At 50.7% G+C, this 27,783-nt stretch overlaps 2 protein-coding genes across 2 annotated transcripts; one reads left to right on the top strand and one right to left on the bottom strand.

Moving 5' to 3' along the window:
* Positions 1-7: 7 nt before the first annotated feature.
* Positions 8-14,396, bottom strand: LOC128278696 (Ig-like and fibronectin type-III domain-containing protein 1). Its single transcript, XM_053017426.1, has 11 exons — positions 14,381-14,396; positions 13,419-13,592; positions 8,357-8,491; positions 6,896-7,819; positions 4,269-5,383; positions 3,736-4,194; positions 2,733-2,979; positions 2,491-2,669; positions 1,924-2,420; positions 1,404-1,854; positions 8-1,187 (listed from the first exon to the last, which is right to left on the bottom strand). Exons 1-11 carry the CDS (start codon positions 14,394-14,396, stop codon positions 984-986), a joined length of 4,401 nt encoding a protein of 1,466 aa, XP_052873386.1. The 3' UTR covers positions 8-983.
* A 651-nt stretch (positions 14,397-15,047) lies between these two features.
* On the top strand, positions 15,048-16,310 carry LOC128267282 (high mobility group protein DSP1-like). The gene has a single exon (XM_053004088.1). The coding sequence runs from the start codon at positions 15,048-15,050 to the stop codon at positions 16,308-16,310; it is 1,263 nt and encodes a 420-aa protein (XP_052860048.1).
* The last annotated feature ends 11,473 nt before the right edge of the window (positions 16,311-27,783 follow it).

Raw genomic sequence — 27,783 nt, 5'->3', positions numbered from 1 at the left:
TCGCTCAAATTTATTGCTTCCATCATCGAGCACGAGTTATCGTCGTTTCACTTGCGGGGCAGGGTTTTCCCCTTACATACGCCACATACCGGGGTTGTTGGTGGCCTGAATTGCGCTATGGTTTGTGTTACAGTACAATAAACAATACCCCAGTAAACTACAATCAACGGTCGGGAGGCGCGGGCATCTGGGTTTTGCGCGTGTGCGCTCGTTGCGTTGATATTTCAGGCAAATGGCAAAAACAAAGTAAAGAAAACAGCGACGTGGTAACAATGTGTGCGTGCGAACTAAGATTCAAATGGAGAGTCCTGCGGCGCGGTACGACGCGTTTTCGCTTCCGGACGGACGGGTTCATGGTTCTGGGCCAGGGCAACTTGCAACAAGTCCACTTGCGTTCGGTACGGACGAGGAATCCATCACTGCCGGCTGTCAGGATCAGCGCACTTATCCTAGGTCGCTTGACTAGAACCGTCTAGACTAGGTTGCTGCCCTGTGGCCATCCGCCCGGAATAGATCGCCGCGAGCCAGGAGAAACATATTCGGCCACCTCTTTCGGCCGTGGCTCTCTGCTCCATGTGCCAGTGGTGGTGCCAGATATTGCCGCAAACGGTAAGCTGTCGCCGTTCGTTTCGTTTCGCTTCAAAAACCAACCTGCCCTTTCGCCGCACTTGCGCCTTGTCGAATCTTTGCAGCGGTCCCGGGAGGGTGCAAAGACGGACCATTCCGACTCGCTCGTGTTCTGCTCTAAATTCTTCTAAAGTCTACGTGTACTGGTTCCTGTGTGTGTTACTGGTTAACGAGGTGAGTACAAAATACAAACACCCACCCGCTCTCTGGGGCGCTCTGACTCTCTAGCGGGCCCTTTTTTGGGTTGGGGGGAGGTCTAGTGGGGTCTAGAGTCTCCCGGATCACATCTAAAACTGTCCAGTGGTATGTACAAGGACTACGCTGCTGCTGCTGGGGCGCTGGTGGAGCAGTGCGCCCTAGGAGACGAGCCGCTTGAAACCGGCCCGATCGTGGCCCAGCTTCAGCTCTTCGTACAGCGACGGGTTGACTTCGGTGGCCATCGGGACGACGGCGTTCTCGTGGCTCAGCCCGGTCGTGGCGGTCCCGTTGGCGGTGTGGAGCGACTCCTGGCGCCAGTCGGCGCCCGCCCCGGCCACACTCTGGCCCGATACGGCCGGTATCTGCGGAGAAGCGGAGATTTATTTATTGATTTGTTGCAGATTAGGTCAACGAGTCAACGGTAAAGACAGTGCACAGTAAAGAGATTTCAATCACCGTTCGCCCAATTAGAATCTAACCCAACACCTAAGTGACGCACGAACTGTGAGGACAATTGAAGCCTGGATCTGATACGAAAAGAGCGCTGGAAATTTGGTACGCGGAAAGGATGCGCTTACCTGCACGTGCTCGACGTTCATCTCGCGCAGATAGCTAGGGTTCTCGAAGGCCACGCCACCGTTCGCGGCCTGCTTCTGGCCGACCTTGCGCTGCCGGACGATGAAGATCGCGGCGACGGCGAGGACGATCGCGAGCAGCCCGGCGATGATCCCGCTCACGACGCCCGCGTTCGTGGCGTGCGATGCGCTGGTGATGTGGTGATCCCCCAGCGTGAAGCGGAGCGGCACCGACAGGACGCTGGCCCCGAGGTGGTTGCCGGCCTTGATCACCAGCTCGTACATCACGTTCGGCTTGAGGCCCTCGAGCCGGATGCTCGTTTCCTTCGCGTCCAGCCGGCTTGTCGCCAGTCCGTTGATCACGTTCGACAGGTTGTCGCTGACCGGCTCGAGATCGTGCCAGAACACCCGGTACCCCTCGACGGTGGCTGGGTTCTTGAGCGGCGGGTCCCACCTGGGTGCAAGAGCAGAGGCAACATTGAGCTGGCGCGAACGCTACACGATCGCCGACTGACGGACTGACCTGATGAGCACTTCCTCGTCGCCCAGCACCTGCATCTGTAGGTTCTGTGGCGGTCCCGGCAGCCGGTCGCGGTTCTCCTGGAAGCAGCCGACGATCGTGCGGGTGTGCTGCAGGGCGCATAGGCCGGGCGGAGTGATGGGTTCGCCGCGGCACCAGTTCAGGCACCGACGGGGCACCTCCTTCGTCGCGCAGCATCCGCGGTGGTCGGATCCGTCGGCCGCACAGCGCATCAGCTTGTCAAAGTCCACGATGCACTCGGGCCGGTCGATCACGCTTTCGATGTCCAGGTAGAACGAGCAGGCGCTCATGCAGCCGGCGGACACGTTCTGCGCCACGCAACACTCGGAGATGTTGGACGCGGCGGCCGTGTTGCGAATGCGCACCGAGACGGCCCGTGTCGACGAGCCGAGCGCGTTCTCAGCGTGACAGAAGTAGTCGCCGACGTCCTGCGCGCTCAGCTTGCTGATCGTCAGCGTCATCACGTACAGCGAGTTGTCCTGCGGTTGGGGCGAAATGGGGACATTACACAACGGTTGACCGAAGCCCGGTACGGGCCCGTAGCCTTACATCGACATCGTTCCGCATCGACATGTCGTAGTTGCCACCCTGGATGACCGGCACCCGGCCGTCGTGGTCACGCCAGAACATCGTCTTCGGGATGGGGCGGGCCCGCACGGTGCACCGCAGGTCCACCGACTCGCCGACGGACGCCACGGTGATACCGGCCGCCTGTATCCGCGGCGCAACTGAAGAAAAGACCGAGCGGGTGAGTCCTTTTTCGGTCAGACGATTGGCCCGAGCCTACTTACAGCTAATGTTGACCTTCTTGGCGGCCTGCATCGGTATGCCGTAGCCGTTGTCGGCGTAGCACGAGATGTGCTCCATGTCGGTCGTCACGTTGTGGATCACGGTGATCATGTGGCGCGACGTGTCCTGCCGGACCAGGTGCCCGCCCACGTACAGGGAGATCGTCGGGGCCGGGTTGCCCATCGCCAGGCACAGGATCGTCATGGAGCCGCCCTCGGAGATAATGTCGGACGGGTGCACCGTCGGTGGCTGTGGGGAAGCGAGAGGAGACGGTAAAAGAACAGTGAACGATGGTGGCTCCAACGCCACACTACGTCGGAAAAAGCGGTCATAAAACAACTTTAAAAATTAGGATTTTAGGTATATAGGATTTATAAAAATTAGGATTTTAGGTAAGATCCGAACAAAGCTGTGAACGATCCGAATTTTTAACCGGCCACGTTGCGTAGATTCCGAAAATTTATCTGTCAAAGTCGAAAGAGTGATAAAAATTACTCTTTAAACCAAACGTTTATCGTCTACTTTAACGCGATCGTTAGCACAGTTCTGCGACGGTAATGTACCGATATTATGCATCATTGGAAAGGTATTGGATCTTTCTTTGATATGAACAAATCAAATATTCACGTTTGGCATAGCTTATACATTTTTAAAGGGAATTAGTATAAAATTAGTCTCTAGTCTATGAAATGGCCACACAAAACATATTGTCTTTATGAACTTTATGCCTTTTCCATTATTTAATTGAACTAGGTAAAATGTCTATCTTGTATTCGAACAACCGAATGTCCTTATATCCTAATACCCATTGCATTAACACATTTCAGTGTCTTGCAAATTGCATAGCTCAGGAGTTTAAGTAACTTAACGAAAAAGGATATTGAGTGTTACACATAAAATGTTGAGGTTAATCAAAACAAACCCAAAGAGAACAAAAGAAGTAGAGGAGAGTTAAGAAATGTCGGTAGATTCTTCCCAAAACCCATTATCCCGGCCGAGACTTACATCGACGTAGGCCGGCAGCGCCGGGTCCGTCCACGCGACGAGCGTTTCCGAGGGCAGGCTGGTGCCCTTCGCGCCGATCGCCACCACATAAATTATGTGCTGCGTGTTGGGCAGTAGCCCGTTGATCCGGACCCACAGCAGGCGCGTATCGATCACGGTGTAGTTGTTGGCCACCTTGTGGATCACGCGGTACGTGATGGGCTCGTGCGGGTGCGAGAACTCCGGCGGCTGCCAGGCCACCATGATCCAGGTGGCGCTGTGCGCCGACACGGCCAGCGAGTGCGGCGGCGAGGGCGCCCCGTACACCGTGCTGGCCGCCTCGGTGCGAGACGTGTTGATGAGCAGCATCGACGAGGGCAACGACAGGCCGTACTCTCCGCGGGCCACCACCGTGATCCGGTACAGCGCCCTCGGTTCCAGCTCCTTCAGTTCGATGTCCGTCTCGGTGGTGTTCAGTTCCTTCGAGAGAGAGAGAAGGAGAAATGGTGTGTTCCGGGACAACTGATCACTCGGCCACTCCACTCCTCACTTACATGCTCCAGCTTGATCACCGTCTCGTACATGGTCATGTTGTTAACCTTGCCGTACTGTACCAGGTAGCCGAGCGTCCGCCGCGCCGCGTTGTCCGTGCCGTTCGACGGCGTGTCCGCCTCGGTCGGGACCCAGGCCAGCGAGATCGACGTGTTGGTGACGGCGGTGACGTGCAGATCGTCGACCGGTGCCGGAATGTGGCCGATGCCCTCCTCGAAGCACTGGATGATGTTGCCGGCGAACGGCAGGCAGTCGGCGGGCGAGCTCGTGATCACGCCCCGGCACAGCGACTGGCACTTGGGTGGCACGGCCCGGCGGGCGCAGCAGGACGTGTGGTCCCGGCCACCCGCACTACAGCGCACGATCGTTCCGATCTGGCCGCGGCACGTGTTGCCGAGCTTCTGGATGTCCGACATCTTCGCGTCGTAGCTGCAGAGCGGCGCACACTGAGGCAGCAGGCCCGAAGCGTGGCAGCACGCGGTGATGTTGTAGTGCGGGGAGGATGGCTGCGACAGCGCGCCGCCCGCTTCCCGCTTCGTCTGGAAGACGAGCCGCGGCGACGGGCCACCCTTGCCGTGCGCGTTGACCGCGACGACGAACGCTTCGTAGTAGGTGGCCGTCTCCAGGTCGTCGACGATCACCGGCCCGTGGTCCTTCTCCAGCACGCTGTACTCTTCGCCGCTGCCCAGCTTCCGGAAGTGCAGATGGTACGCGGTGACCGTGTCGGGCAGGATCTTCGGAGGCTTCCACTCCAGCACCGCGAAGTGGGCCGCCACGAGGGGCGCCTTCAGCTTCGAAGGCGGCCCCGACAGCACGCCATACCCCTGCAGGAGGCAGCTGCTGTACTCGGACATGTACTGCAGACACTTGAAGTAGTTGAAGTTGATCGCCCGCACCGTGCCGGAGCAGAACGACAGGCAGCCGTCGGGAATGCCGCGGCTCTTGCAGCACGGCGTGTGGTCGACGCTGTTCGCCAGGCACGCGAACGTGATGTTTGCCCACGGGGCGCACACCATCAGGTCCGGCACCTCGGTGAAGTCCGCCTTCACCGGGTCGCACATCTTGTCCAGACACGTCCGGTGCGTGATGCCCTTCTTCACGCAACACCCTCGCACATCTGTTTGGGGAGAGAGCAGATATACCAGGTCTAGAACTCGAAAAGCGGACTGTTTAACAGATGACTCATTACGCTCTTTTGGCAACATTACCTTGTCATGTCGAAACAAAAATATACATTTAGTTTGCAACTTATCTTTGAAGAGGGTAGAGACCATGTCTACTTTTGTGCCTGAAAATTACGACTGGCGGACGGATCATTGGTTTTGTGCTACGTGCTGAGGAAAACGGTTACAGAATCGCACCAAATGCTTGTCGAAGGTTGCTTTTAAAAGATCGTAGTGCTTTGATCTTGCTGTAGAGAGAATACTGTGCTCAGGTCCGCTGCTTTCGGAGGGCGCTCTTCGGGCCTCCAACTTTCGCCATCGGCATGGTGTGACAAATAACGGGAAAGTAATTGAAATATAGATTGCCTCCGACGTGTGCTGGATGTGGTAGCGACAGGAGGATGGGTCGGTAGCCGAGGGGCTGAGTCGGCCTCGCTCGGGGAAGAAGAAACAATCATTCCAGTGCTCCGGTGTCGGATCGAACTCCGGCAAATGACCCCATACCGGGGCTGACTTTGGTTTGATTTGTGTATATGGACGTGCCGTGAAGGACGTGCCGTGAAGGACGTGCCGCCCGAGAGTCTGGCGGACGCTACTGACAGCGGGGTTTTGTCCTTTGTCCTTGCGCTTCCTATCTCAATTAGGCTTTCGATTCCAGTCCGAGCGCGGGACGTGGAACATGGATCGGCCATTAGGGCGCGACGGTCGATGACGGATCCTTTGATTCGCCGGATAATGGATGCCCGAGAGTGCGTGACGCGCCTGTGTTGGTCCACAGAGAAACTTTTCGCCAGAGCGTCCGCCTCCGACTGCCTGTGCTGCGGCCGATGGCTCGCTTCAAGGGCAACGGAGGGTTTGGTGTAAGTTTTTTTAAAATGGAAACCAATCTTCCGGCCAATATTTCCGGACCGTTTCGGGAACAACGTAAACCTGTACCGAAGAGTGACGTTGTAGTCAATGTAATCTGAAAAGAACTGCCTGACTACTGCAGAGCCATTTGAGGTCATGACTAGTATCGGAATACCGACCAAACTTTTCGGACTTATGGCCATGACCAGCCTCACAAGACAGGTGAAAGTGGTTGGATAACTCTGTAATCCCTTCGGTCCCACCAAGCGATTGCACCAAGGGGACGATCTGGCTTGCGTCCTGTTCAATATCGTGCTGGAGCGAGCCATCCGGGGTTCTGGAGTGGACACCTCAGCGACCATCAATTTCAAGTCCAGCCAGATCCTGGCCTAGCCTATTGTAGAGCTTCTTTCTTCTTATCCCGCTACAACCGTCGAGCGGTTTTGGCCTGCACTAGAGACAATGTTAATCTCTGTTCCTTTCTGTAACGGTGTGTTTTTTACGGTTGGAGTTGTTGGCCCCGCGCCAATCTCCCCTTCTCGTCGGTATCAGGAATCGCAATATCTGTCAACGAGGGAACTTATAGAGCGAGAGGTTCCCTGGGAACGCCACGTTACCTGGTAGGACGGGCACGACGGCGACGCTGGTCTGCTTGCTGGCGACGCCGCTCTCGAGCGTGAGGGCCCGGATCCGGGTGCTCGGCAGACTGGAACCGTGCTCGTTGACGGCCGTCACGGTGACGGTGTACATCGTGAAGGGGCTCAGGTCCGACAGGATGGCTGTCGTTTGGTTGGCGGGCAGCTGGAGCACCTTGACGGAACCGGCACCGCCACTGGCCGGGTCGCTCGCGTTGACCAGATAGTCCTGGTCGAAGGCGTGCAGCATGGCGGCTTCGATGCGGTACGACTTGACGCTACCGGCCAGCTTCTCCGGTGCGGCCCAGCTAATCTGGAGCGATCGCTCGGTCAGCGGTTCCACCGACACCGACTGCGGTTCGGACGGCAACCGCTGCACGTTGTCCAGGATGCACTGCAGGCCCGGGAGCGTGTGCTGGACGCAGGAGACGCGCGACTTGAGCAGATCGGTGAACGGGGTGTACTCGCCGCGGCACATGTCCTGGCACAGGTCGGGGATGCCCTTCTCGACGCAGCACGGCACGTGGTTGCGCCCGTCCGCCATGCACCGCACGATGCCCGGGAAGTCCTTCTCGCACAGCTCCGGCTCGACGCCGGCCGACCCGTCGAGGATGTTGTGGAGCACGCAAAAGCCGATGCAGGCCGCGGACACGTTGTTGGCGTGGCAGCAGTCGGTGAAGTCGTGCGTCACCAGCGGCACCCCGTCGGCGCTGACCTCCTCTTCCGAGTCGGTGTACGCGTCGAACGAGTCACCCTCGGAGTCCTCCTCGGAGGTGGTCGTTGCTGCCGGACTGGCCGGCGAAGTCGGCGAAGCACCGCTTCCACCGGGTGGCCCAGGCGTCGCGCTGGTGTCGGTCGCGTTCCCGACCCGCCCGGCCGTCGCACCCTTCCGCTTCGCATGGCGCACTGTAAAGTAAACGAACGGCAAGAATTCAGTAGTGTTCAGTAGCGCTGCCTTCGACTCTTCGCCAAGAACTTCGCCACCGCCACGGATAGTTCCGGGCGGTGGGCGGAAATCGTTTTTAATGGAAAAAGTTGTCAGAAAACTTTTGCGTGTTGTAAAATGTTCACCCGTCGAACCCGCACCACCGTTCGGAGGAGGGCGATGATAGTGCCGGATGGTGGCGCCGTGTGGCAAACTTCTGGTGATCCTGAGCGGCGAGGGGTTTTGCGTAGTTCCGCCCAACCGAGACGGTGGCTCAACCTCCACGGGCGCCACTAATTCTAGATTAGTCCGAAGCAATAATATCGTTCGCTCTTGGAGAGCCGCGTAGACGGTTGGTTCCTGCGTTCCTGCGACATCCAGTAAATCTTCATCCGCCTCTCACCCGACCGTGTCCCGCCTTCGGAGTCACAAGTGCTGACGGGGCGACCGGGCCGTGGCCGTGGGCGACAAACAGGCCCCAGCCGCCTGATCTTGGCCGGCCCGCGCGTGGTAATTACCTGTCAGTGGATGGAAGCTCCTGACAATCGGGTCGCTGTTCACCTCGCACACGTACACGTCCGAGTCGTTGAGCCGGGTTTCCTTGATTAGCAGCACCCACACATCGCCCCCGAGCGGCGTCCGGCCTGCTGGTGCTGGAAAGAGACAAGAGACAGGAGCCCGCAATCAGAAGTCTGTGGCAGCAAAACGGCTTTCGATAGTTTCTGTTTCTTGTCGTCAATAAGTGCGTTCCCGAAAGCTGTGCGCTGGAGCAAGGACGCGAAGTTGAATTTGATCAAATCACATACACAGCAAACAAACAAGTTGAAAAAAATCAATAGATCCCTCCTGAAACCATCAATGTCCACCTGCCCCACAAAAATTCCCCACAGTGTACCGTTCCCTTGGCACAATCCCTTGGCAGCGAAGGGATTAGAGAGCTTGCCGCCTACCTTCACCTGGTTTGTGAGGTTGGTCATGGTCACTCTCACAAGGGTGGAAAGTTTGGCCGGTATTCCGAAACTAGTCATAGTGGTCATGGTTCCGTCGACCAGCCAATATGGCTCTTATATGGCTATGCTATGCGTATGCGGCCTTGAAATCGATAAAGTGGTTGTAGGTGTTCTCAACGAAACTCAATCAGCTTTTCAAGGATCTGCCGTATGACGAAAATCTGATCAGTGGTAGACTTTTCTTTTCGGAATCCTCCTCCTGCCTACCCAAGAGCTAAATATGTTGGCATCTTTGGTAGTAGTTTTCCAAAATTTAAATACTCTTACATCGTACAGTTGTGAAAACCGGCTGCATTTAGGACACTTTTACACGTAACACGACACGCAATACATAAACTTTTGTCTATTTTTAATGTTTATGTAAAAGAAATCGATGTTTTGGACGAAAATAAATTGAAAAAGATTTTGGCCCATTATTTTAACTCTCACAAAATGGACGTCAATTAAGTTGTTGGTGCATTCGCGGGTACCGAGAAATGGAAAACCAAGTCCTAGGGCAGTATAAACGAATATCTAGCATAAAAAAACCGAAGGAGGTCGTTGGGCATCGTGAGAAAGTGGAAAAATCACTCCCACCGACGAAAACACACACACGCGTACGTTGGCGCGGATCTTGAACATCAAAAAGGCGACGACGTTTAACTTTCACTCGCTTGCTGCCAGCCCAGGAGGAAAAATTAAAGATCCTCTCGAGGACTCCGCCGTCGCCACGTTGCTCTCGTGGCCGCCGGTAATGGATTGTTGCGAGGCAGCGCCATTACTTGAGTAACATCGCAGCCGCCGTCACGACACGACGGAACTCGGCTCCGAGGGCTCCGTATATCCTTCGCGGGATGGGCAACGAGCGAAGTGATTTCGTTTGAAGTGCCTCCGCTTCCGGAACTGATCTCGAGCCACGACCGGTTCGCGGCGGATCCGGGCGAGTATCACATTCCCGACGGCTGCCTCCGATGCCCGCGGTGCGCTTGTTAAGGATGCCTTCCTGTGGGCCAGAGGCGTCAAAGGCAAACTCTGCTGGCAAAATAATTAGCGAGCTCCTTTGAAACGATGCATTCGTTGGTGCACCTGTGTTTCCTTCGCGCTGGGACTGCTGCGCTTTTTGAGTTCGAAAAGCAGTGAGAGACAGAGAGAAAAAGAGAAAGAGGAAGCGAGAAAAAGAGAGAGATAGAGAAGCAATCGAAACTTTTTCGCACGACTCCTGGGGCGAAGAATCCGCGAGGAACGAGTCCTTTGCGTAATCACCACTATTTTCGCCGCCTCGTCCCGGTGTTCTGTAGTTGTTGCGGGTGGCATTTTTTCATTTTTCAAACACAAAGCGGTTTGCGGAGCCGAACCGAGCTGCAGGTGGCCCACGTGGAGGGATTACAGTTTACAGAAGCAGGAACCGAGGAGAGCAACCGTCGGATGGCGCCTTGTGTTAAAAAGATACGTATTGTTACGGGAGGTTACTGGAAATGATTTAAGAATGGTCGTTTTGCTTCTTCCGCGGGTCGACCTAGTCCGTCAGGCTGACTGAGGTTAATGATTTGGGTCGATCGAAAAGTTTCACACTTTTTTCGGTTCCCACTTCACTGTTTTTTTGGTGAACGTTAGTTAACGGTTTCATTTATGGAGTCTCGATTTGACCTCGATATTGGCCACATAGCAAATCTGTGGCATTTCACATTGACACCAATTGATTGAAGTTATTTCAACGGGCAAACTTTATTTCAATATAAAGTTATAACATTAATTATTGAAATCTTTTACTGGATCCGATTGCTGGAAAAATTGTAAATTATGCAGTTGATATCAAAAATGGCAATCAAAATTCTGGAAAGCCCAGCAAGGAATTTTATTAAAACATGTTACATTGCATAAATGGAGATCGATGTTTCAGAAACAATGCATTAGTTTTCCCGAGAGTTTATTAATTAAAACAGGGGTTGGATATTATAGTCGTCTTCCCAAACAAACAGGGATATGAACGGGTTTTGTAAATGTCAGAACCGTCTTCAGAGAATCATTCCATTTGTAACGCTCGAGTGCTTGTGTGGGGGACCCGAGGTATTCACTGACCACGTTTATCGAGGCGTCTCGAAACGGGACCCTTGCGAAAAAACAACCGAATCATTGCGATGGTTCTTTCCGGGGGCGTTCCGCGGTTGTTCTTTCTTCGACCAACTAAAAACTACATCGAAACCAGTGCACGTTGGCGATGGCGACGAAAAACGGTTGAAGCGAGTCGTCGACCAACCAAGCCGAAGAAATGACAGCTCTTTGATCTTCGGTCGCTCGGTTGCCTTCTACGTACGTAGTTGCCAGTGATACGGCCTTTAGTGACTAAACGCTTGGCGTGTGGGTTCAGCAAGTGGACGGAAGCCGTGGAAGCTGGAAGGACCTGCACGGTGCGGACCGAAATGTAGCAAACACGGGGAAACAAGGGAACCAACACCACACAACGGCAGCTACGAGTTGCTGAGTTTACCATTGGTGGTGCTGCATGCCCGTAATTTGATAGCCCGTGTTTTGGGGATGCAATTTAAGTCGGAATCAAAACGTGAGGTCCTTAGGGAGAAACACCGATTCCGGGGTTCTATTGTTATGATCCAGAAAAGCGAATTTTCATTGCAACTTAGACAAAAACAAGTTGAATTTTGTTCCAATTAGTAGTGCCTCTAGCAATGGCTTTTCAATGCGCAATTATATTGAATTAATCCTCCTTTAGTTAAACTAAATGACTATCGTCATTGATGTTGTAAAATTAAACACATAGAACAATTATTTCGAGGAAAATTAAAGAGAGTTGTGCTGTCAATGTAGGAAAACTTACACTAAGAGTTTCACGAACTAAAATGAAATTAAAGCTGTACATAAAAGCTCACATTAAAGTGTAGTTAAACGTCAAGAAGATTCAAGCAAAATTTTGAGAATTCACTGGATAACTTTTGTTGCATATGTTCATTATATAATCTTTAATAACATATCATTTGCTTAGTGATCACGTTCTAAGTCAATGCAAACAACTTCTTGTTATTGGAGTATTACTATTTTTTAGCTCTTTTCAAAATTTCCAGTTTTTTTATTATTCGTTTCTACTTTTAACGGCTAAATTAGAGTGCGAGGCTAATAACGGCTAAATTAACGGCTAAATTAGAGTGCTAAATTAGAGAACCACGAAGTACTTGCGTCACGTAGTATGATTGATGTATATGCGTACCGCAAAAAGAGTGCTCTAATCAAAGCGCAAATGGCCAACCAAATTTTTTTCCAGTAATTTTATCGTTGAAGATAAAATTAGAAAACTTATGCTGCGGGGTCTCCATAGGGTAGCACAGTGGACATAAATTGTTCCCCAGTTATTGGCACACACAGCTCGGTAGTGTTTGGCCAACGGGTCTATGTTTTGTTCCGGGGCTACCCTAGAGCTGGCCGACGTCTGACAGCTGGTGTCGCCAATTCGGGGACCGAAGTGCTGCCGATAAATTCCCGCTCTTTAAAGCAATCAGCAGAGGCCAAAGGGCCAAATCGAAACTCGGGCAGTGGCTAGAGCCTCTACGACGAACCCCAAACTGTGCATCTGAGCGAAACGGGTAGTCTAATGTTTAATGTCTCCAGTCCTTCTATAGCACGCTCTCTCTCTGCACTAAGCGAGCGAAGCATAAATTACTCGAAACTTTCTAATTAAAATTAGGAAAGACTGTTCGGGTGCTGCTTCGGGTAAAGGAAAGCGCGCTCCAAAGCGAGGACTCCAAAAGAGTTGGGTTTGGTGTGGCGTGAAGCCCAGGACATGCGTGTGTGTGTGTGTGTGTGTGTAGAGAGACCTGCGTGCGTTCTCTGGTGGAAAACAATTTAAAATTCAATTGTTTTCACTTTATTTACTCCCTTTAAGGGTGTCGGAGTAGCAGCAAAGGTGAGAAGAGATGATCACGACGCATGCCGTGGTGTTGACAGCGCCCACCAGCGTCCGGGCTGGCGCAGGATAATGAAGGAAAAGAGTGTACCCGTAAACATGCTCGGTCCCCGACCTCGCGACAGTCGGCGGTGTTCCGAGTGGGAAGAATGTGGCCAAATACCTTTCGCATTCGCTCGGTGACTTCGCAGCAACACTTTGCGGAATGTAGCAGGCAATTCCAGGCAGGCAGGCAACCTACGTGGCCAAAAAAGGACCAAAAGGATATTGTAAGAAGATCGCAGGTTTGGCACTGTTTCCTTGTCCAAAAAATGACGACCCAGAACGAAATCAACCCCACGAGGTCGTTTAGCGAAGAATTCCGAACGCCCGAGAATGTCTTTGAATCTTTTCGGGGCAGGCTCTTGGGGTGGACCGCTGTGTCCCTGTGTTTTCTCGGTATTTTGTGCTTCTTAATTAAATTGCTGAATTATTGAGCGGGCAAGGGCGAAGGTGAAAGTGTTGCCAGCTAATGTCTACCGTCGACATTATCACCCTCGGAAACCCACGGGCACGGCTCCAGGCGACGGATAATGAGAAGCGATTACCGACACACGAAATAATCGTCTCGCGGAATGGGCGACGAAAATGTTTGTTCGCTGTTCCCCATCTTCCCCGTTTCGTTGGTCCAATACTTACAGTCGTCGTGTAGGACGCTGATCCGCCGGTCGCCCGTGACCCGGTTCGTGCCGGCCGACAGGATCTCGTGGGGCCCTTTGCGCCACAGCACGGTGTCGTTGTTAAAGGGGGTATTTACGACGCAGGTCAGCAGCGCGTCGTCGCCCACGTGTACCATCGCTGGCCCTCCGGTGCCTAAAACACAAGAAAAGAGGACACATTAGTCTACCAGTGGACCACACGGCCGAAGAAAAGGGTGCCCCATAATTAGACGTTTTACAACCGAACGGCGACGGCGATGATGACGATCTGGATGAAGAAAAATGGTGCAATAAGGTCCGGTCGCCCATCACAATTAAACTAAATGTTTATGGCACACCAGGGGGGCACTTTTTAGCAGCGGCACCACCAACTTTTTACTTCAAACTCGGGCGGTATTCCTTCCAGGGGGTGACGGTGCGATCCATTTCCGTTTCGTAATGCCTCTTGTAATATCGCGTCGCGTCACCTTGGTCCCGCGAATCTTCAAAACGATCTGGCCATCGCAAAGGGGAACGATCGCTCGGTGGAAAGTGTAAAACACAATTAATCGCCACGTTTGGTTTGATGTGTTTCGCAAAGCGCGCGAAACACGGTTACTATGGTAATGTCAATTTGAATCAATAACGACGTAACGGTTGACGAGCAGATAGAGAGCACAACTCAACAAAGAGGTTGAGTTGTCGCCAAAAAGAAACTTAAAGCAAGGTTTTGTTGGATTCGAGTTTTTGTTCCGCGGCGGATCAATTGGTTTAATTTTGTTGCTGAATTTTCAATCTTCAACTCTCGGCTTTTCTCTGGCATCTACCATTGCAAGTTTGAAGGATATTTTGGGCATGAAACGTGTAAAATAAAGTCCCGGAATAGGAGGTCCTGCCGACTGGTTTGTGGCGTGAGATAGGTTCGTTAGCGGAATTCCATGAACTGTTTCCGTTATCACCAACATAACTGCGTTGTCATTTTACTTTTATATGGAATTGACACGGCCGTCAGCCGCGGATGACGGAACCATTTGTTTACGTCGCAAATCAGTTCTTGGAATCGTATTTTAACGAACCTGGTGCGCGCCAAAAATTATTCGGCGGAACGCCCTATCTAGAGACCTGAGTTCAAAACTTCACCACACAACGAGCGTAACAAGGACATCCCGAAACGCAGTATTGAGTATCGTTTTCAGAACTAGACAAACATCCTTGGCATAAGTGTGTGCCGGTAGTGGATGACTTCGAAAACGTGAGGTGTGTAAGAACAATTAAACAGTGTTCTCGACTCGAAAACATTGTTGATCCGAAGAAAACACGATATAGGGACCATCGGCTGTCAGCTATTGGCTATTGCATTTTTCGGTCCAGTTCTGGTACGGTGCAACTATTGCATCGGATGCAAGTTGAAAATTGAGTGAAGAAGCAAGCTCCAGAAGTGGCGTAGTACTCTGAAATCCCGCACACATTAATCGAACGGAAGAAGACTGGAACATCAGAAGCAGCGATCGCGTTGATTGAGGGTTGTGTGATTGTACCTCTGTGTGACAACCGGAAGTGGTACCGACGCAGGATTGTGTGTGTGGCGCGAACGTGCATGTACGCGTGTGTCGATTAGAAGCAGAAGAAGATGTCGGAGCACCATCGGGCTGCTTGGGGTTCGCGTGAGGACGCCGTCTGGTGGCCGAATGGTATCACGTCGACGGAGCAACAAACATTGCAGCACCATCAGCATCTAATCAATCAACACCACCAGCAACAGCATGCCCAACTGCAGCACCAGGCCGCTGTGCAGCAGCACCAGGCCGCTGTGCAGCAGCAGCAGCAGCAACAAAACGATAGCGCTCGAATCAACAGCACAACATCCACATCCATAACGCAGAAGCTGTTGTCGTATAGAATGATCAACAATATCCAGAACCCGATCAGCACCGATGTGACGGTGTCTACTTCAACCGCACCGTATGACTATGGGCTCGGTGTGAGCACGGTGGTTGCACGTCCCGGTGACCCACCTACGATGGCCAGCACAGCTCCCACCACCCAGTGGGTGTACCCGGGTGGCCAGAACGCACTCGATAACTCATTGCAGCAACAGCAACCAGAACTTCAGAATCAAGGTAAGGTGAAGGACGATAAGCCAAAACGGCGCTTGACGGCGTACACATTTTTCGTACAAACCTGCCGAGATGAGCATAGGAAGAAGCATCCCGAGGAACAAGTCATATTTGCTGAATTTTCGCGGAAATGCGCAGCACGATGGAAGACAATGCTAGACAAGGAGAAGCGCTGTTTTCACGAAATGGCCGAAAAAGACAAGCAGCGCTTTGAGCTGGAGATGCAAAACTACGTTCCGCCGAATGGCGCAGTTGTTGGACGCGGAAAGAAACGGAAGCAGCGCAAGGATCCGAACGCACCGAAGCGATCGCTGTCGTCATATTTCTGGTTCTGTCACGATGAGCGAAACAAAGTTAAAGCCCTCAATCCAACATACCGCGTGGGTGACATCGCTAAGGAGCTGGGTCGAAGATGGTCAGATTTGAACGCTGAAATCAAGCAGAAATATGAACAAATGGCAGCGAAAGATAAACAGCGATATCAACAAGAAATGACCGAATACAAGTCAAGGTGTAAAAATGAACAGGGCGGAGGAACACCAGGACTGAACTTGCCGCAGCAATTGCAACAGGCCGGTCTTCAGCCACACCTTCCTCCTTCCTTCCTCCTTCCTCCACTAGTGCCACAAGTAGCGGCGGCCCAGCTTCAGGCTCATGTCGTTCAGGTGCATCATGCAACTGCTGCTGCCGCAGCAGCCGCCGTGCAACAGCAGAACGATGACAACGACGACGATGACGACGATGATGAAGATAGTGAAGAGGATGATAACGAATAAATTTATATTTTTTTTATTGTTAAGAAGTTTAAAAAAATGATGATATTAAATCACGAACTCCACCATATTTCTTCAACATCAAGAAAAATGCGAGAACATAATCAACTCAACAAAATAATTCTGCAACAAAGAAGAGTAGAGAGAACTAGAGGAGGATTAACTAACACTATACAGTATAAGATAAGACACTACTATAATAAGCATATTATAGTCCGTCGAACATCGTCACACAAGTAATAACAATAAGTCAAGTAATAATAGACACAGACAGATAGAAAACCACAAAGAGGTAAAAGGCAACAGAAAAACAGTGAAAGAATACCGCTACTAACTTTAACCAAAAATTAAAAATTGTGGAAGGAAAGAAGTAGTTGAATCTGCCACAGCAGAAGCGAAAAACCAGTTGGTGCTGTGTACCCTGGAACGGGGAACGTGGAATTCAACCGGCAGAGAGACTTACGGACGCTCGTATATCAGTTCTGGTCGAAAACTTTCTATCTGGCGTGTAAATAAGATCACGGCAAATATGATTGTGGTCCGGTACCCCCGCAGTGGTTGAGCCTAACACAATATCGCTGTGTTTGTGGCGGAGATTAATCGCGCCAAGAGATGAGCCCAGAGCCCGGTTCCGAAAATTGATTTCGAAATTAATGTTTGCCAGTGGAAATTGATAAAGTTTCATCGTTCTTCCAACAGCCTAGGTCTAGCCCGAGGTTCTTGACAGCGCCGGTCCCGATATTGTTCGTGTCTGCAGTCGAAGAATGTCTAGGTAGTCTGGCCGTGGGTCAAGAGAAAAACCAGATTCTTTTGCAGTTTGTTGCCAAATTGTTCTGCTGGTGAGACATTTATCTACGCCGGTCCGGCTGCCGGAGTAGATCCACCGGTGGACAGCCCGCCGACAGCTTCTCGGACTGAGGTGTGGCGAGTGATAAAATGGTGTCCGGAAAATGTACGCTCTAGTGGACGATGTGAACCCAGAACCTGTCGTCGTCCTCCGGTACGGGCCTTTGAAATAAAAATAACGACAGCCGGAGACCATTTTCGGAACCCGCATTCAGCTTCCCGGAGATGCCGTCGCCCAAAGAAGGCGAACCACAAGAGAACGAATAGAAAAACCAACCATTCGATCGCTGGCGCGTCGGTTTTCTTGCGCCCGACCAGGCGGCCATTCCGATGTCCGTCGACGGTGACGACATTAAATGATGAAAAACTGTGGCCACCGTCCCCCTCAGCTGTTCCGTTCCATCCCAGTGCCAGTTCCGTTTCGTTTCGCTTCGTTTCGGTTCTGAAGATGGTCCCGACTTGTGCGCGAGAGACGGCTTCCTCCTTCGACCGAGCCGCAGGAAGTGTAACCTGCCCAGGAATGTCCGTCCTGATAGGATTATTATTATTTTTCTCGACCGACGGTGGGGTGGCACGTAATTTTTCTGGCCACGAAAGGCCTACGGGGGCGGTGACAGAGGGTGCCGAGCTGGTGGTGTACAGCGATTGGTTTCTTGTGCAGACACTCAGCCAATAATAAAGGACAAATGGGCGAAATGTTGCTCCAGAGCATTTGGGAGGCATTGAAAAGAGGTTTTCGAAAGGTGAGACTCACACACAAACGCTGCTGCCGTTCGTTGTGAATGTTGTGTAGGGAACAGTGGGAAAAAGATGATGGCCAATAATATGACATTCTATAAGCAGCAACATTCGGAAATTAATCATTTTGTATCGGTAAATTAAATGGAATAAGAATTGAAAAATGAAACGGTTGATGAAATGTATTTGACTTTAAAAGTTCAACTCTACTTAATATAAAATGTTTTGCAGCATATAACATAAGTAAGCGGAACGATGTTCTTATTTTAATAAAATATGGAGCCTTTAAACAAACCATAACACTCATCTTGGGAATACTATTTCCTGTACATGTTTGTGGATTTTACGAATGAATTTCGTATTTTGTTTCGTAGTTGCCGAGTAAGTATTGTTTTCGGTTTTCGATTTAAGGTCTGTTGTTCGCTGTCTTTTCGTTTTAATGTTTGCTCTGGCAAATTTAACTGAATGAATAAACGTGCTTAATCATAAATGCTATTAATCTCATCTCAATCTATTTCTCAAACACATGGCCCAACATAAATTTAATAAACATAATTATAATCAAACGATAACTATGCGGCCATATTTGTCCACCTCAGGAGACGCCAAGCTCAGTTTGCACGAGAAATAACATTTGGGCTTTTGCGCGAAGAGCAAAAGTGGAAAGCGAATCGAACACGGCACCACCGCAGTTTACGTGATATTATTGGAACGTGTGAGAAAAACCATAATTTGCCGACCGACGGATCCAGCACCAGTCGTGCCTTTTTTCCTTCCGAATGCCAGGATCAGTGAAGTGTATTGTGATTTCACGTTTCCCGACCCGGAATAGGAAGCTTTCACCTCGTTTTGGGAGATTATTTTCAAACGACACGCCGAAAAGGAATGAAAAAAATGAATCGAAACCCTTGTTTCGTGATGACTTCATAAATCATGGTCGCTACAAATGTGTTGCTAAACGAGTTGCAAGTGGAATACATTTATCATTTCTCCTTTTCGTACTCCGACGACGGCAGAAGGCAACAGGCAGAGGGCATGTTTTATGATTTCTTCATGTCATGTACCTCGTGTAATGCTTTAAACGCGGGGGTTCGGTATTGATTTGATGTTGTACTCTTTAAGGGCAGCATCGCCAAACGCTGCAGAGCGGTTGTGGTTTAATGCTTTAGAAAGAAACCCGGAGGTTCTACGGGAGCATTCTGTACGTCTGAAAATTACATATTTTGGTAACCTTGCTTGATGCATAAGCTGTTTTCGTTTTCTGCCAAAACTTCGTATCCCCTTCCCCTTCGTATCCCGTAAGAAAATGATATGTATCGATTGCTACTGGAAAAGATCGTTAACGATACTCCAATTTACAGCAATAAAATATATCGCGTAACTGTTCTAACCTCTTCTGAATAGAATCGAATGTGTTGTCTCGTTATCCTTTTGAACCGATATGAACATTGAGCGACATTAGTAGATGACGTCGGTATAGTATATTTTTCTTTTGGTTTTTCAATCAGAGGTTTCTGTAATTAGAATGTAAATTACGTCAGCCCAGATTAAACAGAACCAACCATACTCTTGAACCGACCATATTCTCGACGATATGCATCTCCTTTTATTAAATTGCACTTCAAATGATTACAATATTTTATCCTGCACCTTTTTGCTGCTCGGGAAAATCTTATCAAAAGCGGTCGCTTTACTTGAGAAATAAGAAAAACATCGGGCTCAAAGAGGGAACGGATGACGAACAACTTTTCCATTTCAAATGTTTTATTATTCCTCTTCGCGCGCGAATGAGTACTTCCCGATCTCTTGGGCTTCTTAAAGAAAACAGCTACGGTTCGAAAAATTAAAGGCCGGCCCCGTCCGGAGGTGGAACAGAAAATTGTCTCTAGGGCCCGAGCAAACACACGGAACACGATCCGAACGGCGCGGGCGTCGGTCGGGGAACATGACAACACTTCACGTCGATCCGTCACTTCGCGACGGCAGCACACACAAGGCACAACAAATTAAATGCTATCTCCGTTGCTTTATGTTATTTTTGCGCCCTCCTCAGAATGAACGGGAGACTGAAAAATGAGGCAACATAAATAATATCCGTCCGAACGGATCCGACGGAGATGAGGTTTCCTTACACCGCGGAAGGAAGGCCCTGACCGCGGCCCCGGCGACAGGAAGGTGACACAGGAAGCGCCGGAAATGGAGTGGAAAATACGCCTAATTTTCTTTGCTCGCCGCCAACTTGGGCCGCCATTTACCATTTTCAATCATTCTAATTACGGAAACGAATCAAACGATCCAATCAATGGCGCCAATGGTTCGTTTCCTTGAGCAGCAGTGGCAATTGGCTCCTTCTCGGCCGGCACGAGAGTAATTTTTCTTTTCGTTCGCGCCCCAAAGATCAGAAGGCCGCCTGTCGCTGGTCCGTAGAATGGCGGCGAGATTGGATCATTTGCGAACGATTAGCTCGACTGTGGTGTCGTTCAGTGTCGCCTAAAATACGGATAAACACGGAACTGCCTGAGGGCGATTGTAAATCACATCCTGAAAACAGTAATCAATGAAATGTGAAAGGCAGACAGTAAACGAACCTACGAAACCCTCACTGGGGCTAAGGAATCAATGGAAGCTGCGAAACTATCAAAATTACACGATGTTCGGTGTAAGTGGACATGGGATCTATATAGCAGATTGAATGCTTAAGGAAGATGATTAGAAAATTTAGAAAACAAGCAACAATCAAACCCAATGTAGTAGCAAAAATTGCTTGCTTGCATAAACAAACAAAATCGAAAGCAGATAAATCAATTCATAATAGAAATCATGAACCAATTATCAAAGCAGAAATAAAAAAACGATATGCGGCGAGATTAGAACTAAACTAGAAAAAACACTAGAAAAGAATTGTACAATAAAACATTTTAATAGAAATTCTCTACATGAAATAGGAAATTTGGTACTAAAAACCAAACAATATAGAAATGATTCCACACAATGGGGAATATCAAGCGATATTACCGGGATGACAAGACCCATAGAACAATAATATCAATACAAGGAACTATGAAACATTAAGCAATCCAGCAAATACAAAAACTAAGAGACGGTAACACGTATTGGTTGGTTTTGGTTGAAAGGATTGTTAGGAGTCCCTCCTAGGGTAAAAGCACAGAGGGATGATCAGATTAAAGCAGCATCGGTAATAAAATTCGTCGGAATCGGAGGGTAGAACTGTAACGACTATTGACATAGGCTACGGCATAAAACAAACACACATCCCGGGTCAGATGTTAAAGCAAATGTGAAAAAACGATCATTTACGCACGGGCCTACCAAAAAACCCACCACCAATCGAAGCACGCGGTCGCATTGGCCTATCTAGCAGTACCTACGATGGAATTTCAAAAATCCACAGTGAAAGATTGTTGCCGAAAATTGACGAGAATCGACAACTAAAACGGTACATTTCAATTAGGGCTAGGCGTTCACCGAAGTGACCGCAGCAGGTACACTGGCCGGATCAGGTAGGTTTTGGAAATTATCTATTCCAATAAAAGCCGAACAGGAGTAGAAACGGACACACGGTGGGTCAATTTCCAACGAAGAATCTGAGTGTGTGTGTCCCGAGAGTTGATCCTTCCTTTTGTTGGGTTGTAATCTTCTGTTCCGTTGCTTTTGCGGCCCACGGCCCTATCAGTGTTTGCTTTGGTCGTTTCCTTCTGGACCCTGGACGATCAACCGGTTGGTGTGTTAAAGGATGGCCTGGAGCAGATCGCACATTTCCAGCAGTTAAAGTGCTCGTCTGTGGACCGCTTTTGGGCAAAACTAAAATAGGGAGCACCAAAACAAATTCTGCTACGGTCTCGGGACGGATGTTTGCGCTCATAAAACGCAATCATTTTTTGGGCTCACATTAGTAGTTTACATGTGATCAACTGATACGAGGGGACGTCGCTGCCATCGTGCGTAAGCGTTTTCGCAATCTGCTAGAGAGGTTTGGGTACAAATGAGTACAAATTACTATTTCATCGACATACAAGCGCTGCTCGAAACCACAAACACACACACATTCGCAGCTTCTGGGACTCGGTCTCAGCCGGTGGGGTTGGTAGATCCTTCCCCTGGAAGAAAGGACGTCCAAGAGCAATCCAATTTGCATAAATATCTTCACTCGCTTATCGCCTCCCAGAACTGGGGGACACTGTGACGTTCGGTCCTTTTTCGCTGTCCGTCTATCTTTATCTTTCCTTTTGGCTCCAACCAAAACGGAAGGATTTCCCATTTTCGGCGGGAGGATTTATTCAGGTCCGTTCGGCTCGGAGTTCGCCCGAGCTCAACGTGTCAACGATAAGCCACGTAGAACCCTCGTCTGGCCGGCCGTTGAGGTTACGGCCTCGAAGCTGGGAACTGTGGGCGACTTCAATCGGTTGTTCACCCGTTCCCATTTGCAAAAAAAAAAACGCGGTGACCAAAACTTCAAAAAATCGGTTAGCTTAAGGATCTGGCCAAAAATGGGTCGGACTTCAATAGAAGGGCGAGTTGGGCCAGACGCCTCTACGAAACAGTCCCACTGAGGTGGCTACCGTCAGTCACAGTCTGTTTCTGGGTTCTTCGCCGAAGAACTACCGGCTGACGAGGGTCCAACGCACGGTACAGCTTTCAGCCTATCATGCGGGACATTGTTTTTTCCTGTCGATCCTCGTCCATAATGGTAGTAACGCATTTCTTAAGGTAGGAGTAGTTCCAACGCAATTTCACCTGTGCTTGAAGCCTACAGAGTCACAGCATCTACCATTCCCTTCATGAGGTGGAAAGGTTTACCAAGAGTTTTGGGATAACCTTAAAGTGATGCAGTTTTTATTCGTTCCATGCTGAGGGAACTATTGGACCTAAACCTAGAAGTGGACTTAAACCTCTCTACAATGTCTGTCTTGTAGTTGTACCTCTTCGTATTAGCTTCGAACAGTAAGGACGATCATTTTTAGTGTTTGTCAGTCAGTCGTGCTGGATTCAACTTCACGTGACCCATCAAGGTGCGGATGGAAACAACGCAACGTTCAGATCAACCTAGTGGAGCAAACGGTGTACGAAAACTGAGATTAATCTATCAAAAGAAAATGTTGGTAAGGGATCGAAAGGCTTCGCTGTTTCACCGGTTAGCGTAACCGGAATGGAGCTGGGCCTCATTTTCGCTGAGCACGATCTGATGACACGCGACATGTACAACACAAAATGGCAGCTGTTTGTGGCGTGCTGGAACCAGCTGGTTCCCAAGCTTCCATGGCCCCCGGCCATTTTCGGCAAGGGTTCTCCGGCACCAATAATGAAACTTTTTTAATTTCGTGCCGCTAACATCCGTGCGGGACCTTCGCACTGGCCGGGGGTTAATTATTGTGCCGTAAAACAGGACAAAGTTTTGGGAGACGCGCAATCCGCTGACGGCGGCAGCATATGGAAAACCCGGTCGCGACCGAAGGTGTGTAGCAATAAATGGTCGGATCCTGTGCCGTTTTGCTCCGGAAGTTTTATTGTTTACCACACACCTTCCTCGGCTGACTTCGGGCTTTGATTGCCGCTGGCTGGCTGATCGTATTTGTAATGCGACAGACTTGAACGATTGTAACGGTTGTCGGTGTAGCTGGTGACCCCAGAATGATGTTGTGGTTGTTGTGGGCCCAAAATTAAGCCGGACACAAAAAGGTTCCCCGCGATTAAGGTTCAGGGCAGAGTGTGAGCCCGACTTACATACTATTTGCTCGGGAATGTTGAGCACGGAAAACTTTGTTCTAAACGCACACCCTTGTTGTAATTGAGAAAGTTACAGCCAAAGTGCCTTAAAGCCCAAAGTGGGCGTTCGTGCTTGGTCCGGTGTCGATTAAATTGTATGGACAACGGCGAGAAATTCTGGATCCTTTCGTTGCCGATTCATCGAAATCGGCACAAAAAATATTGCTCGAATTCGCTACTCGAAAACTGCGCGAATGGCAGTGAATATATCATCGGCGATTGTATCATCGGGAAGAAGTGCCGAGTGATTGAATGAAAGCAAATCTGCCCCAATCGACGGTAATAAGCGTTGAAATGGATTGTTGAAAAGTTAAATCCCTCTTGGAATTTGTGGAAACTTCCAGCCGAGCCAGGCGAGCTTAGAACCACCACGCGAGAGGTGAAAAAGCGTGCTCCCGAAAGTACCGTAAACTTTATTTATTATCTATTATTTAGAGGATAACTTTCAGCTCGCCGACGGGATTAGCCGGGAACTTGGCCAGGCCCAATTAAGCGGACTTAACGAGGCTCGCTGGCTAACGCCGCGGATTCAATCGCTGCAAGTGCCAAGCGGATAAAAATATGAAGATTGACTTTCTCATCTTATTAGCCTCGACGACGGTTCGCGCTTGGGGCTCTCCCCCGTTCTATGTAACTCCATTCGGTCAACTTTTCCACGCCCCGCTCTGCTGCCTGCCGGCACCCGCTGATGTGATTGTCGCTGGCATAGTAGCGCAGTCAGAACCGCTAATTTTAAATTGATTCGCCACGGGCGTGGGTTGGCCTTTTTTGGAGTGCACGAAAAAAGCGAGACGCCAGGCCCCGGCGTTGGCCGGACGCACCGTGCTAGCGCAGGATGATAAATATTTAACGAAGTCAACCTCAGGTAAGTGGACGTACCGATGGGGTCGACGGCTCCTGCGCCGGTCAGCAGGACGAGAGCGATCAGCAGCAGTGTCCACCGCTCCATCGTTGGTTGCGCCGCGGGCTGTGCCTATCAAGCGAGGACCGTGCTATGCCGCGGCAAGCAAAGGCTACTCCGGAAGTGGGATGCCCGCAGGTTGGTGGTAGAAGCGTTGGGCTACGGATGGGTCCCGTGGTAATTCATTCAATGCTCCCGAGCGCCTATGGGGGGCAAAAAAAAAAACAAAGGATAAATAGATTAGGTGCGTAAAAAGAGTTAGAGATGTTCGAGTCCAAAAGGCGGACCTGGAGTACGGGCGTCCAGACCATTAGAGGGCTGCCGTGTGGTTTCAACAAACCCACAACACACCGCAGACCTCAATCCAGGGTAGGAAAGTTAAATTAACACCAGCATGTCGAAAGGTGCGCACTTTTTCCATTACACCATCCTCCTGTCCTCCTGTCCTGTTGCTAGCCATCCGTCACGTACGCCAACGGCAGACGCTGGCGCTCGAAACAGAGTCAAGTTTAATAGATTTGCGATGACCGATTGCAGCACTTGTTTTGGGTGCAAAGTGGCAAACGCCGGCTAGAACCGGGTCCAGGTACCCGGTCACGTGGGTGTGTTCGTGCCAAACGACACGTACCTCCATTCAGGGTACCATCCTTCCCCTCAGAAGTCACGGATTCGATGGCATGTTATGCAGCCCGAATCCTCGGAGGAAATCGTAGGAGTTAGAGACTTGTTGTTCCGGGTAGGATCTTCGGAAGGTGTGTGGGCGCCTCCAATGGACGAATGGACCAAATTTCGGTTTCAATCTCAAATGCTATCATTCAATGCGGGGCGTTGAGTCACTTTGCGAAAAGAACGGTAAGCATATAACGCCAGAGGCTTATTTGAATGATACAAATGAGCAATAGCCTAGTAAGGGTAATGGAACCCCGCATGAGAGTACTCGACTCCGCATACCGAAGCACCTGAACAGAGTAGCGACGTGCAACCATTTAAAGCGCCATTATCATAACTTTTTAGCGATCTAAAATTCAAATCGCGACTCGGACTTCCCCCAGCCTAAGCTAACGCCGCGCTGGACCAGCGAACCGGTTCAATCCCGTTCTGTGGACTGTGGCTGATGTAATTTCACCTATCAATTGCCTGACGGACTCGACCCAAGGGCGTAAGGGCTCTTGAAGGCGCTGCTGCTACTGCGGTGTGTGGGATTCTTGTCGCCGTTTCCTTTTGGGCCACCTTGATATCGACATCTCGATCGAGATTTTGGGCATTCGATCGGCCACTTCAGCGGGCCAGCAGACCAGAAGGCCAGAGGTGTGTTGGGTGTGTGAGCGATGTTTAATATTCCACACAGCCGGTAGAGCGCCGCGCGCACAGCGGAAGCTGGTCTCTAATTCCTGGTTCCACACAAGGCCATCACGATAGGGCCGCCGAAGGGGAGCGTCATGCGCGGCTCGATCGGCGCCGATGGACGGGATGCATATAAAGTACATCTGTTTTGACCTTCGCACGATTAAGGCGCCCTGCGTCCTGGTCCCCCGCGTCTATTGTCACTCGGCACTCGCTACATTCTAATGCGTCATCGTTAACGAGCAGAGCGCCTGAATTTATGGCCCACCCAGCCCGGTTGCAGTAGTTGCCGCTTACAGCGAGCACGACTGGATGCAAAAAGGCCAACTGCAGCTCTGTTCCATCTGTCAAACGTTGTGCCTGCAAACCAAGCCAACAGTCTGTCCTATTCCGAACCGCCAAGAGTAGCTAGCGGTGGAGCCCACGATGCCTGGTACAAACTAGGTGGCAGGCGGTAAGTCAGTTACCGTTAGCCCAGGCCACGTCTCGCTGCGGATCGTTCCGTGTCGAGATAGGCGTTGCAAGAGCCCACCTAAAACTGGAACAGAGCACCGTTTTGCGCCGATGACGGCATCGATCGTTGGCTGCCGTCGGCACAACTAAACCTTAACGGCTCGGCTATGCTACTACACTGCGCAAACCGGTCAGAGTTCCGATCATAGTTCCGATGAATGCCCTGCTACCTCCGGTGGCACTCGCTCCTCTGCTTCGTCCGGTTCCGGAATGCCCGAGCTGCACTTTGTTGCTTGAAAACAACTTCCCGCTTCGGCGGAGTCCATGGCGGACCTGCCCGGGAAGAGTGGAATAATTTTAGTTATGCTAAACTCCCGCTCCCACTGATGCCATCGGCAGCCGATGTGTCGTCATGTTGTTTGCCGACCACGCCGGTCGGACCGGAACGGCATCTCCTCCAGCAGCGCGACAAGACTAGAACCGAGCCCCACTACTACCGTAGCGACAGAGGCTGGCTGAGATCAACACGGCTCTATGGAGCAGTACACGATCGAAGTTAATCATCCCACGTGGCGAGCGCCGAGATCGCAGTGATGGATGGCGCCCCGCCGAACGGCCCCGGGAACCGGTTCACACCGGATCGGCTTTTGCGCGTTGTTTTGCTCTTTCTGTCTGCCTTTCCCGCGAATGCGATTGTTGTTTGTTTACCTTTTTTTGCGCCGCTCCTTCGCGCGAGGGTGTTTACAGTTTAACCGCCCGGCACGCCACGTCACGCTACGCGGACCGGAATCGGTGAAGGGAACCGGGCACAGTGATGCGCAAAAAATGGCAAAACGCTCAGTGACCCGACCCCCGCCCCCCCCCCTAAGCCGATCCGATCCGGACCCTCGGCGGTTGTTGTTGTTGATTTGTTGACCTTCTTTCGGCTGTACCTATTTACGGCTGCCCCCGCCAACAATAAACCGTCACCTTCACTGCGCGGTTTGGAAAATCCTTTGCGGCATTTGCGGCAATTACTATCGATTACGGCGCCGAGAAAGCTGCGGCACTCAATGCCGCGCATTTTTGCGCATGTGAAAGTGGAGGTTAACCGGCGATACGAGCCCAATCTCATCGGACGTAGAAGTCTCTTGCCATTCGCTCTTCCGATCCTTCCGAGATAGGATGTGACGGTTGCCCTGGGGCATCGCGAAAATCCAGTTTTCCAAACATGATCACGAAAATGTGATCCCGAAACATCACGTTTTTGAGCACCAACGAAATGGTTTCCACTGATCCTTTCGATATTCCAACAAGGTCATCAAGGTCTGGAAGTGTCAACCAACGATATTGAACCACTAATTCTTTGATTTTAGTGACGTGACATCAATTGCTCTTGATGGTCGTCCCGGTCGTGCCTCTTCGAACATT

The sequence above is a fragment of the Anopheles cruzii genome, chromosome 2 (assembly GCF_943734635.1).
Source record: "Anopheles cruzii chromosome 2, idAnoCruzAS_RS32_06, whole genome shotgun sequence".
Lineage (NCBI taxonomy): Eukaryota > Metazoa > Arthropoda > Insecta > Diptera > Culicidae > Anopheles > Anopheles cruzii.
The sequence above is the reverse complement of the archived record's forward strand: the minus strand, read 5'-3'. Positions and strand labels throughout refer to the sequence as shown.